The following is a 13,332-nucleotide window of genomic DNA, read 5'->3' as shown; positions in this document are numbered from 1 at the left end:
TTATGGAGACTTCAAAGATCGCTGTTAGGCGTGTTCATGGTTCACTGCAGAAAACTGATAGAGACTCAAACCCAAATCATGTACAGGAAGGTAGATGAAACGTTTTTTCTAAAATTAGTTAGTACTTTATATGACCATTAAAATCATGACAAAAGCTTAAAAAATATATGTGTATGTATTAATATTATAAAATTTATACCTTAAGAAAAGCTGTTAAAGAATCAATATAAAACCAAAGGATTATGAGGTTGGTGGCAATAAAATAGTCCTTAAATATTTGTTTTTCCTCAGTCTCATATCAGGTGGCTCTTCTGACATGAGACAGAGATTTTGGATTTCACTTTAATAAGCCTTCTTGGGTTTAGAGGAGAGAGCCATACTCCCACGACTTTTTATTAGACTGGGGCTGCAACAAGACTTAATACATTACATGTCTATAGAGAACTGCAGAAACAAACATTTGCAAAGATTTATGAAATTTTATCCTGTTCGAAATGTGATATACCAGTAAGCCAATTTACTCTTTTGGGGGGGGGGGCATTTTTTCTGGATGATTTGTCCTTTTTCTTCAGATGTCTCATTTGTCCAGTAGTCTTCAGATTCCTCAAATAAATCCTTAAGGCTCAATGCCTTTACTCTCTTGGAAAGACAGAAACAAAACCCTTCCCCAACCCTAACTTTGTGGAGATTCTCTTTTGGTAAATTACCTGGTCAAATGAAAAAAATTAGTTAGTTTTATAGGTTAGTTTGAATTAAACGACCATGGTGCTTAATGAACTATCATCTCGTTTAATGTAGAGGTATCTCTTGTCCAAATCGAATACACACACACATACACATATATACCTATGTATACATATGATATATATGTGCATACATGTATGATATAAATCTATATTTCCAGATGCGCCCTAGTTTCCTGAGTGCTAGGGGGCAGGCATGTGCCACCACAACATGGGAATACACTCTCTACAGAATTGTTCTTTTCAGGTTTCTTGTCCATTTGCTAATCTGGATTGTCTGTTTTCTTCAATTATTTATTATTTTTATTTGTGTGTGTCTATGTGAGTATGTCGTGTTATGCTTGTTCCTATAGATCCCCTTGGATCTGGCAGTTGTAAACCACCCTAAGTAGTTGCTGGGAACTGAACCCATGTTGTCTGGAAGAGTATTAAGCCTTCTTAACTCTTAAGCTGTCTGGTCAATCCCTACTATGTCTTTAGAAGTTAGACTAGGGAGACATCTTCTTGTGTTGTAGATAGGAGCTTCCTTAACTGCATGCAGTTCCATTTATCTTACACTCTGTGACTGGACATTTTACTTTCTTGGCAGTGTTTTTTTCCCCCATGTACATGATATTTTGTTAATTAAAAAAATGATTCATGTGTTTATGTGGACAAAGCATTGTCCCCATGCACAGAGCAGGGCAGTCTGCAGTCTGTAGGTTCTCTCCCCATCATATGATTTTTAGGGAAGGCGCTGAGGCTCTCAGGGTGGGCAGCAAGCACACTTACCTTGATGAACCATCTTGCTAGGTCTGGTTTGTTTGTTAACTTTTAGGTTAGCATTAAATAAAATAGGGAGCCAGCAGTGGTGGTGTATGGCTTTAATCCCAGCACTTGGGAGGCAGAGGCAGGCAGATCTCTGTGAGTTTGAGGCCAGCCTGGTCTACAAGATGAGTTCCAGGACAGCTAGGACTGTTACACATAGAAACCTTGTCTCCGAGAAGAGCGGGGGGGGGGGGGCATTTTCCTACTTTGTTTTAATCATTTCTGCTCCTCACTGCCCCCACGTACTCCTGTGCACTCCTAGTTGTTCCCTTCCTTTACCTAGATAGACCTCCCTTTTACTTTCTTGTTTATAATCTGTTGCCCACTTCCATGACCTTAAGATCCTGTCTTCCTTTCTCATGATTTTCTTTCTAGTTCATGACTTTCACATCTATTTTAAATGCAAACACATATATATCTGTATATATAAATACAAACATAAAATTTTTAATCTAGGATCTGCATATAAGAGAAAACTTGGTATTTGTCTTTCTATTTTGTTTTGTTTTATTTTTCGAGACAGTTTCCTTGTGTAGCCCTGGCTGTCTTAGAACTTGCTCTGTAGACCAGGCTGACCTCAAACTCACAGATCCATCTGTCTCTGCCTCCTGAGTGCTGGGATTAAAGGTGTGTGCCACTACTGCTTGGTGGTATTTGTCTTTCTGAATCTGGTTTATTTTACTTAATGTATTGTCTTTCAGTTCCATCTGTGTTCTTGCACATGTTGCAGTTTTTGCTTTATAGCTGCATAAACTTTCATTGTGTATTTAACAAAGTTTCTTTATCCATTCATCTGTTGATGGGCATCTAAGAGTTTCCACTTCTTAGCTATTATAAATAATACAACAATAAACAAGTATTTCCTGGGGTGGGGTGACTTAGTGTGCTTTGGGTCTACTGAAGAACTGTATAACCATGTCATATGGTAGCTCTGTTTGTGTGTCACTTCATTTTAACATAGTGCTTAGTCATTTCCTCTATGAATGGAGGGAGAATTCTGGGTGTTTGTTTGAAGTAATGCCTCATGCCTTACCCCAGGCCTGGAACTCATAAAATCCTCCTGAGGTCAGGTGTTCCAGTCATGTGTCACCATGTCCAACATGAATGGAGATTTCTATGTACCATCTTGGCCTGTATTAAGGCAAAGCTCCAACCCCTGGCTGATTCAGTGCTCTTGTGTGCTCTTGGTACTAGTCATACTTGAAGGAGCACTGAGAACTTGGCGAGGAGCTGCCCCTCCTGACTCCCAGTCTGCTGTTTGTGCATCCTGAAGATGCTCCTCTCACAGGTGCTAGGAAACCAAGTGACAGCTTTGTGTTTTAAGTATCTGATGAAACTTTTTTTTCCAGTCTGCAGGATATTTTATATTCTTTTTTGATGTTTGAGCTTGTTTTATTAGTAATGCTTTGAATTGTTAATATACTAGACACATATCAATAGGAAATCATAAATTTCAACAGGGTAAAATTCGGCTTTATTTTTATTTATCTTCCCTTTTTCTCTTTAACTATGATAGTTTTCCTTTTTTTGTTTTAATATACAATGTCAAGAACTGATTTTATGTTGACATTTATTTGACATCCTTTTGTCATGGTGGCTACATTCTAACTTTAATTTTCCTGCTGCTTGCTTTTTAGTTTCCAAATTTCATGTTAGATAGAGCTAAGTCTAAAGTTATGTTTTGCTCACACTCATATTTATGTTAAAGCCATTCTTTGTTTCAAGCATGAGAAGAACAGTTAAATCATAGTTTTAAAATAATTTAAAGATACATTTTCTCTCAGATACTCTTCAGAAGTTGCTTGCTGACAATTGTGTACTAGCTTAGCAATACACGGTGCTACATACACTTGGGTCACTGAAACATCACTGTGAGTTCAGAAATAAGCTCTTATCTTTATGGGTCATCGATACACATCAGCTGTGCCAAGACTATGCAGAACAGCAAGGGTTGCTTGCTGTATACTCCAAAGACCCACATGTAGAGTTCCATCCCCTTACAGAATCACCCAAGATGAGCTAAAAATGAATCAAAGGAGCTAAAGTGATATACCACTTACAAATTGTTAGATAGCTTTCAAACATTTTAAACCAAACCATATGCACCAAGGGAAAATATTAATAAATTTGATCTATCTATGATAAATTCAGCAGTGTGGCAGCATACAGAATCAATTTGCACAAATCAATAGCTTTCCTTTATAACAACAACAAACACAGAGAAAAAGATCGTAGACCTCCAGCCACAATAGTCTCAAAGAAAATAAAATATCTAAGAATAAACATGACCAAGGGAGTGAAGGATCCCTACCGTGAAGAATCCAGACCTCTGAAGAAAGACAGAAAAAGACAGAAGATGGAAAGACATCCCTTGGTCATGGGTTGGTAAAGTTAACGTTATGAAAAGGACTATTTTACCACAAAAATAGAAAAAAATCTAAAATTCATATGGAAACATAAAAAACCCTGGATAGCCAAAACAATTCTGAGCAAAACAAATAAGCAGACAGACAGACAAATAAAACAAAATGCAACCAACCAAGATAACTCATAAAAACAACAGCAGTGCTGTGAAGGTTACCATTCCAGATCTCAGCATATATTGCAGAGCCATAATAATAACAATAATATGGGCCTGGCCCAAAAAAAAGACAGGTAAACAGTAGAACAAATCAAAGACCCAAATGTAAGTTCCTGTAGCTTCAGCCATTTTCTCTTTTCTTTTCTTTCTTTTTTTTTCCCCAAGTGCTGGGATTAATATCATGCACCACCACTGCCCAGCCAGTCATTTCATATTTGATAAAGGTGCTAAAAACATAAGATGTGAAAAAAGAAAGCATCTTTAGGCTGGGTGGTGGTGGTGCACACCTTTAATCCCAACTCTCTGGAGGCAGAATCAGGTGGATCTCTGAGTTCAAGGCCAGCCAGGGCTACACAGAGAAACCCTGTCTCAAAAACCCCAAAGAAAGAAAACATCTTCATTGACTGGTGCTGGGATAACTGGATGTCCATACATAAGACGAATGGAATTAGATCCATATCTGTCACCTTGCACAAAAACTAACTCCACATGGACCAAAGACCTAACTGTAAAACCTGAAACACTGGTACTGCCAAAAGAAAACTTAGGCAATGCCTACAAGATATAGGAACAGGAAAAAGCTTTTGAATAGGACTGTTTGCCCTAAAATTAAGGCCAGCAACTGACGAGTAGGATTTCACAAAAGTAAAAAGCTTCTACACACCTTAAAAAAAAAAAATCAGTTGGGTGAAGTGGAAGCTTAAAAATTGGGAGAGAATCTTAGCTAGTTATAAATCTGAAAGAGGATTAATACCCAGAATATATAAAGAACTCAAAAAACAATGAATCATAAATAAACAAACAGATGGCCCATTAAAAAATGTGGGCATAGGACTTGGACAGGAAGTTTTCAAAAGAAGAAAAACAAAATGTCTAAGAAATGTCTCAAAAAATATTTATCATCCCTAGTAATTAGGGAAATGGAAATCAAAACAATTTCTAGATTTCATCTTACCCCAGTTTATATGGAGATGAGTGTTGAGAATTCTCAGGAAACTAAAAATAAATGTACCATATGACCCAGCAGTACCACTCTTTGGCTTATGCCCAAAAGGACTTGACGTACTCCACAGATAGTTGCTCGGTCATGTTCATTGCTGCTGTGTTCACAGGAGCTAGGAAATGAAAGCAACCTAAATACCATTCAGATGACAAATGGGTAATGAAAATGGGGCACATAAACACTGTGGGATACTATTTGGTTGTAAAGAAAAACAGTGAAACCATGAACTTTGCTGATAAATGGATGGAAATAGAAAAGATCATTTTGAGTGAAGTGACCCAGTTCCAGAAGAACAAATGTCTCATCAGAAGTTCCTAGATTTAGGTCTTCAAGTGTGAGTACATACACTGGAGTGATTGCTGAAAACAGGAAAGAAAGGGATCATTGTTACAGTTGAAGCTGGGCAGGTAGTGAATCAACAAAGAGGGAAATAGCAGAGCCCAGCTCATCTGATGGGGGAAAAGGAAAAATGTGTTGGGGCTGTAACTAGGGGTGGATGGGGGGATAACTACAGAAGTAGGGGAAAAGGGGTAAAATAGCAGTAAGGATGTCTGGGAAAAGTCACAGGAATCACAGTCTACCTCAAAAAGCCTATAATACACATTGAAGTTACATATAAATATTCATATATAGTTTAAATGAAATTCTCTCACCTGGGCTGACAGTACTTCATCTAAGAGCCAAGACCATCTAACAAAAATTTTAACACCAGGAATCAGAATCCCTGTTTTGAATTGTTGGTCAGGTTGTTCAAGATACTCCTAAAATATTACAGTCTATTGCTGTTGCCCTTGTTTGCTTTAATTTTTTGTGTGTGTGTGTGTGTGTGTGTGTGTTCTGAGACAGGGTTTCTCTGTGTAACCAATGTGGCTGTTCTAGAATTTTTTTTTGTAGACCAGGCTGACCTCAAACTCACAGAGATCCACCTGCCTTTGCCTCCCTCGGATTAAAGGCATGCACCATCTAATTAAATACTTTTTGAAAGAGGGTATACAGATAGCTATGAACACATAAAATGATGCTGAATATTATTTAGCTGTAAGAAATTCTGATCAAAACTACATATCTCAAAACAAAACAAAACAAAACAAAGCTACATACCTCTTCACCCCACCATAGGTAACAAAGAATAAAAGGATGAAACTTTCATGGGAACATAAAATAATAAAGCAATTGGGAAAACAGTTTATAACTCTTTTGAATGTCAGTCATAGAGCTATCACATGACCCAGCAAGTTCCACTCATAGGTATACAAGTGATAGAAAAACATGTCTCTACAAAGACCTCTATGGAAGTGCTGCTGACAGCATAGTCACAGTCACAAAACCATGGAAACACCTCCCATCCACAGGTATATCAACTAATGAGTGGATATTCAAGGGCAGTATATCCATCCAGTGGAATAGAAAGAACCCAGTCATCAAAAGGTCTGCATTATGATTCCATTTGAATTAAATGACCAGATAGGGTAATTCATAGGTCTATAACAATAGGAAATAGATTAATGATTACCTAGGAATGGAGAGGAGAGAGAAAATAGGAAAGGAGCAATTATCGCTAATGGATATGTGGGTGTTTGTTGGGATGATAAAAATGTCAAAATTGTGATACTGGTCGTATCACTCGGGATATACTATAAACCACCGAGTTGTACATTTCATCTTCTTTCATGGTGGCCCTGGAGATCAGTCCCAAGGCTTCACACATGCTCCATAAGTATTCTACGGCAGAGCTACATCTCAGCTCTGAAAAGCACACTTCAATGCCATGAATTGTATGATATTTCAAGTCTCACTCAATAAAGCCCAAAGTAGATGACTCTGAACACCTAACCTTAATTTACTATTCTTAACTTGGAACCTGGGACTGCACTTCAGTTAGAGATGCTTTTTCTAGGTCTGTCTCCCTTAGTGTGTAAATCTGGCCTTCTCAGAGTTTCGTTGACTTCCTAAGAAGTGTTGCATTCTTTTGGACAGCCTGTCTTTGTTGTGTTTTCCTTCTGCTCAGTTTGTTCCTCTCATCCCCACACAATTACTCAAAAGGGCCTAGAGTCTTCTTTTCCATTTCCGTTAGATTATATATGAAAGCTGTTCTCTTAGGAATGAGTTCTGGGGGACTTGAGAGAAGGCTCAGTGGCTGAAAGCACTGACTGTTAATACAGAGGACCTGGGTTTAATTCCCAACACCCACATGGCAGCTCACAACTGTCTGTAACTCCAGTTCCAGGGGATCCAGCACCGTCACACAGACATACAGGCACAGCACCAATGCGCATAGAATGAAAAAAGAATGAGTTTCTGTCAGGTATAGTGGCATATGCCTTTAATCTCATCATCCAGAAGGCAGAAACAGGTGGATCTTTGTGAGTTTGAGGCCAGCCTGGCCTATATAGAGGGAGTGCCAGGCCAGCTGTGGCTTCATAGTGACACCTTTCTCTCAAAAATCGTATTTCTAAAATGTGTTTGAAGTTTAATGATGGGGGTTGGAATCTTCAGTGAAGTCTGTGTAGAAAACTATGCTGTGCTTTGATTCATTTGTTTGCTTTAAAGATGTAAAGTTTATCTTTAATAATGTTTGAGCAGGAGATTAAATACTTTTTAATAAATACCGAGGTTGCATTGCAGTTCCCTGTGAACACTGGTTGAGGAGAATGGAAAGAAGGGAGGCCTAGGAGACACTAGGATAGTCTAGGAGGAAAGTGAGAACTGACAGCAGCTTCCTGCCCAGCCTAGTCTAGACCTTTGGATGCTGCCCTTTCTCCTGCTCCTTCTTCATCACTTCTTACCATTCCTGTTAATATTCGGTTGTCTCAGTTGCTTCCTCTTCTTAGTCATGCTGCTTGTATCTCTTCCATGCTTCGTGTTTTGCCTCATTTTAATTCCATGCTAGCCCCTTTCTGAACTTTCTGTTTGTTGTTAGTTAGAGACAGGCTGGATTCTTCTGCCCACATTGGTTTTGGACTCACCTAATAGCTGTTGCTCACATGGAGTCCCTGCTCCTCCTGCCTCTCAAGTGCTGGAATTACCAGCATGTGCTCACCATCCCCCTCCTCTCTTCCCCCCTCCCTGGCTCATTCTAAGCTATCTATCTTAAATTCCCTACTCCCATTTTCCTAAGTCTTGGTCTCAGGCTTTTTTATCTTTTAGTGTTGCCAAGGGAACCAAGGTCTTCATGTAGTCTCATGTTTCTCATAGCCTTATACTGCTTCTCCTCACCCCACCCAAACAGCTTTTCTAAGTCCTTTCTTTTCTGTCCCTGGCTCATCTGGACTTGTTCTGAGGTGTCAGCTTCCAGTTTCTGTGCTCCCTTGCATCTCATGCCCACATCTTACCTTCTTAATCTGCTCAACCCCATGGAAGATACTGTGTTGTAGGATGAAGCAGCTTGTGTCTTTCCTCTGATGTTACATACATAGTTATTCTTATTGGATTAGTTAGGGTTGGAGGAAAGATTAAGGTTTAGAAATTGCTTCATAAGGAATCCCTAAGAACTTTTTAGCTAAATATATTCATATATATAGATATATTTTTTCCTTTTATATGTGTTTTGCCTGCATGCCATGTGCATGTAGTACCTGTGAAGGTCGAAGGACATTGGATTTCCTGGTACTGAATTGACAGCTAATTGTGTGCTGTTATGTGGGTGCTGGGAATCAAATTCTGGTTTCTGGAATAACAGCCAGTGCTCTTAGCCTCTGAGCCATCATCTCTCCAGCCCCTTTTCTTTTTCTTTTCTATTCTTTTCTGATTTTTCTTTCTTTTTTAACAACTGAAATATATTTAGTACTTAAAAAAAATCGTTTGTTTATTTGAAATGCTCTGTGTAGCCCTGGCTGGCCTGGAACTCATTCTGTAAAACAGGCTAGCCTTGAACTCAGATCCTTCTTCTGCTTCTTGATTAAAGGCATGTACCACTACCGCCTGGCTAGTTGTTCTTATTAAAGTTAGGCATTGGCATTTTTTAAGTAAGAAATTATAAGATGTGGACCAAGACTTAATGGGATGTTTTAGGAAATAAAATTGTGAAAGAAATGTAAGAATAAACCAAAGAGAAACATTTAGCAGGGAAAGCCATAGAACAGTGGCCCTCTTTCCATAGAGCAGTTTCTCTCTCTTTTCGTAGAGCAGTTTTTTCTCTCTTTCCCTAGAGCAGTGGTTCTCTCTTTCCGTAGAACAGTGGTTCTCTCTCTCTCTGTAGAGCAGTGGCCCTCTCTTTCCTTCACAAATATATGTCATGAGTCGAAGAGTAAGTCATAGAACGGTATACTGGAAAGTTAAAGGAAAAGCAAACTGTAGTAAAACAGTGTCAGCAAGATCCAGTTTTATCCCAAAGGAAGATCTATGTAAATATAAATATTCCACAAAAGTAAATTCTCTGCATGGTCAGAATATGTGCTGATACTTTTTCTTTCTCCTTGCTACGTTCCTCACTTTGTTATGTAATAAATGCACATTACTTTTCTAGTAAGAAATGTGTATGTGTGGTTTTTGTTTGTTTAAAAAAAAAGCATTAGCAGATGTGTGGAAAGAGTAATTTAATTACCCTGAATATAAATTTATTGAATTGGTGTTGTGGGAGTTAGGGAATGTCAGAAGAAGCCTCGGCTGCAGCCCTGCTGACCTCACTGTACTTCTGCCTGTCTCCATCTCGTGTTTGCCTTCCATCTCCTCAGCATGACTTTCACAAGCTTTTGAACGATGTCTGAATGGATTGGTTACAAGGATAGGACTAGAAAGCTTTTTGCAGGCTTGGAGAAATAGTTTTGATGGAGTTGCTTTGTGTGAAAGTTGCCTTTTTCATTGACTTTTCTACATATGTAGACTCAGACCTGTAGTTGGCATCTAATGAAAAGAGCAAGGTTTGTGCCTTCTTTGAGTCAGCTGTAGGAGAGTTGTATAGATAGAACAAATCCCTAGGCTCTTTTTCCTAAGAGAGATGGTAAAGGAAATTGTTTCTGTTCATCTCTATGTAAAAACAATTTATTCTTTATTCCCAGATTAGAAATGATACTTGCCAAATTTGATGAAGTACAAAATTCGGGCGGTATGATTTTGAGTGTCTGCAAAGGTAAGAGTAATTAAGTTCTTCCAGCTCTTAAACACTTCTGAGATGACTTAGCCAAGTGTTCAACACTAAGTGTGTTTTCAACCCAAATATGCATCTTTAATTTTAAAAGCGTTGATTTTGTAGCTTGTAAACTACAGGCTGTAACAGTGGACTCTCATCCTGGATCACCTTCTCTGAAGTCTGGGCTTGCGAACATTTCATAATGGGACTGTAGTATAAAGGGATAGTGTTTTTGGCTTTGCTTTTTGTCTTCATATTTAAAAGTTGATAATCCTCTTGTGCTTTGTTCCATTGTGTGAAATGTCTCCTTACAGTTGGAGTAATTAGTTTATCTTGCTGTCTTTAGTAGAAATTGTGGGGTCAATTGGCTTTCACCAGTGTACAGATTCTAAGTGACAATATTAGAGAAGAAACAGCAGGAATTTTGCCGTAGTAATCATCTTTGCTTAAGTAGAGTAATTCAGGGAGGTTTGGAATTAGTGTCTGTGTCCACAGCTAAGTTGACATTTGATTTTGTGATTCCTTCCTTTTTCAATAATGTTGATAAATTGTGTTTTGTCTTACTGAGCAGCATCTACCTAGACTGTATTCATTTGTAAAAAATGTATTTTGTTACCAAAGGATTTTTCCCCCTCAAGTGGGAAAGCAGCTTCACATCACTATATGGGTTAGCTTGACAGAGTAAATGATATTGGAGAAAAACTTTGTTTTATGAATTTAAAGTCATACAATAGGAAAACTAATTCAAAACATAATTTAGGCTTTTTTCTCTGTTCTCTTGAGGTTGGGCTAAGTTGTGTTTCGGGGAGTTGGGTGGTATGACAATTAGGTGTTACGGAGATCATGCGTACCTTAATCTAAACTTAGGTCCCAACCACACAGTGACTTCATTGCTTCCAGTTCTCACTCAGACAGCTGTTTCTCACATTTCCCTCTGAATAGAAGGTGTTTAAGAACTGCATTTGTCTAGTAGTTGACGTAGTTGGTATCTGTAGAAACCAGAGCATCAGGACAAGAAAGAGTTATTAAATGTTTTTGACTTGGGTTTTCCCAGCATTCCTTATGTTCCACATTATTTGGTTATAGCCGAGGAAAGTCTATGGTATTATAAATTAAAGGAGCCACTGTTGGAATGTGGGTCATTTTGGAAGTGTGATTGCTGTTGTCTTTGAGATTTTTCCTGCTACTTTCAGAAGGGGAACTTTTTTGTTTTTTGTTCCTTCCTTGTTTTTTCCCCCTTCTTTTTTTCTCTCTGTTAATACAGCAGTTTGAGGTTAGAATCTGGCATTTATTTTTCTTGGAGGGAGTCCCAAAGATTGTCTTTGAAATTGTGTTGTAAATATTGCAAGTCTAGTTGAATATGAGAGTTAAAATTACCTACACATACTGAATATAGTAGATACACATATTGAATACAGAAGATAGTTGAGAATTTTTCTGTTATTATTTCAGTTATTTTGAGACAGTGTTTCTCTGTAGCTTTGACTGTCCTGGAACACACACAGATTCAGGAACCACATATCACATGCTTGTGATGACCACTTCTGTACTAAACATGGACAGATTGGGGAGCATATTCTTACCTCAGCAATGTGGAACAATAACTGCTTTATATTGCACTTGTTCTGATTACTCTAGAAATGGTTCAAGCAATGAAAGAACATGTCTAGGTTATCTCAAATACACATCATTTTATATAGAAAGACTTGAGCATTCTTAGGTTCCTGGAGCCAATCTCTTGTTGTTACAGAGGAATAACTGTATTATGTTGTCATTGAAAAATACCTTTATGAATTAGTTAGCAACAGAGGAAACTAGCAGAAGGAAGCCCATTTGTCATTTTGGCAAGCATTAGGGTCCAAGCTCCATCTCCTTTGATTTATTCTGTCATTGATCCAGTCCAGACCAAAGACTAGCAAAGTCTTTGCTGATGATAGTTCCAGCTGTTTATACTTTATACTCTGCTTTTGGTAGCCTGTGCTCTTGATGACATTGCTGTTTGGATGCCTGATAGGCATTTCAGGGTTATCATATCCAAAAACAACCCTGCTGGTGTTCTGGTTCATGTGTTCCTGTTCTCTACCACATGCCTTCTACCTCTCTCTGCTCCTCCTCCTCCCTGCCTCTTTCCCCCCACTTCCCTGCCTCTTTCCCCCCACTTCCCTGCCTCACTTCTTTTCCCTTGATCCCTTAAAGGGTCTCACATGGCCCTACTGGCCTCTAACTATTTATAGCAGAGGAATGGCCTTGGACTTCTGATCCTCCTGCCTCTACCTTGCAAATGCTAGAATTAATAGACACGCCTGACTCTATTTCTCTTTTTAATCCTTAAATCTGTTTCTGCCTCAGTTACCCATTTCAGTTAGTTGTACCACGAAAGTCAAACTTGACTTATGTCCTGTTTGCTTGTTTTTTCCCTCATCACTATAAGTACTTTAGATCCCCTTTAGTGTTTCCCTGGACCACTACAGGAAACTTATGTTCCATGTCAAATACATGCATACTGTGGTAACAGTGCTGCGGAAAATACAGGTATTCCTTGTTCATTAAATTTGCATTCTCCCTGAAGACCCTGGTGCCAAGTAGGAGATCATTAAATGAAAAAAAAATATTTTCACTAATATTAACAAGGAAAATTATGATGCCTTTTATTATAACTTAGGATACTTGAATAATTTTTATGTCCACTAAAATATATTATTGTTGACTCTTGGAGAAGTCCACCCCCATTGACTCTTGGAGAAGTGTCCACTCCCATGCTTTCAAATGTGTCTTTCTTCCCAAGAAACTCTTTATATACTAATACTCATGCTTAAAATCTATATTTAAAATGTCTTTAAAGATCCCAATTCTGCTTCATTCATTCTGTTCACCGGATGAAACTGGTCTGCCATCCCAGCTGCTTGTTGGGCTGAGGGAGCATGAGTGCAAGTTCTGGACTTGTCTGAGAAGTTTAACGCAGGATGAGGGTTGGGACTAGAACTCAGTGAGAATAGTCACCTATATACAGAGCTATCAGTTCAGTCCGCAGTAGTGCTAAAACAATCGTTAATTGAGCAATGAGAATATTTTTGTAGGCCACAATAGGAAGATCAGTAGTTTGTATGAAAAGTAATTTAATGAAAGTTCA

At 38.4% G+C, this 13,332-nt stretch overlaps 1 protein-coding gene across 33 annotated transcripts in view; it reads left to right on the top strand.

Moving 5' to 3' along the window:
* Positions 1 to 13,332, top strand: part of Clasp2 (cytoplasmic linker associated protein 2) — a 192,101-nt gene that overhangs the window by 32,079 nt on the left and 146,690 nt on the right. For all 33 annotated transcript variants that reach the window (XM_075964306.1, XM_075964312.1, XM_075964311.1 and 30 more), the window contains exon 7: positions 10,132 to 10,202. In XM_075964306.1, coding sequence (XP_075820421.1) covers positions 10,132 to 10,202 — 71 coding nt within the window. The remainder of the gene's footprint in view (positions 1 to 10,131; positions 10,203 to 13,332) is intronic.

The sequence above is a fragment of the Microtus pennsylvanicus genome, chromosome 3 (assembly GCF_037038515.1).
Source record: "Microtus pennsylvanicus isolate mMicPen1 chromosome 3, mMicPen1.hap1, whole genome shotgun sequence".
NCBI lineage: Eukaryota > Metazoa > Chordata > Mammalia > Rodentia > Cricetidae > Microtus > Microtus pennsylvanicus.
The sequence above is the reverse complement of the archived record's forward strand: the minus strand, read 5'-3'. Positions and strand labels throughout refer to the sequence as shown.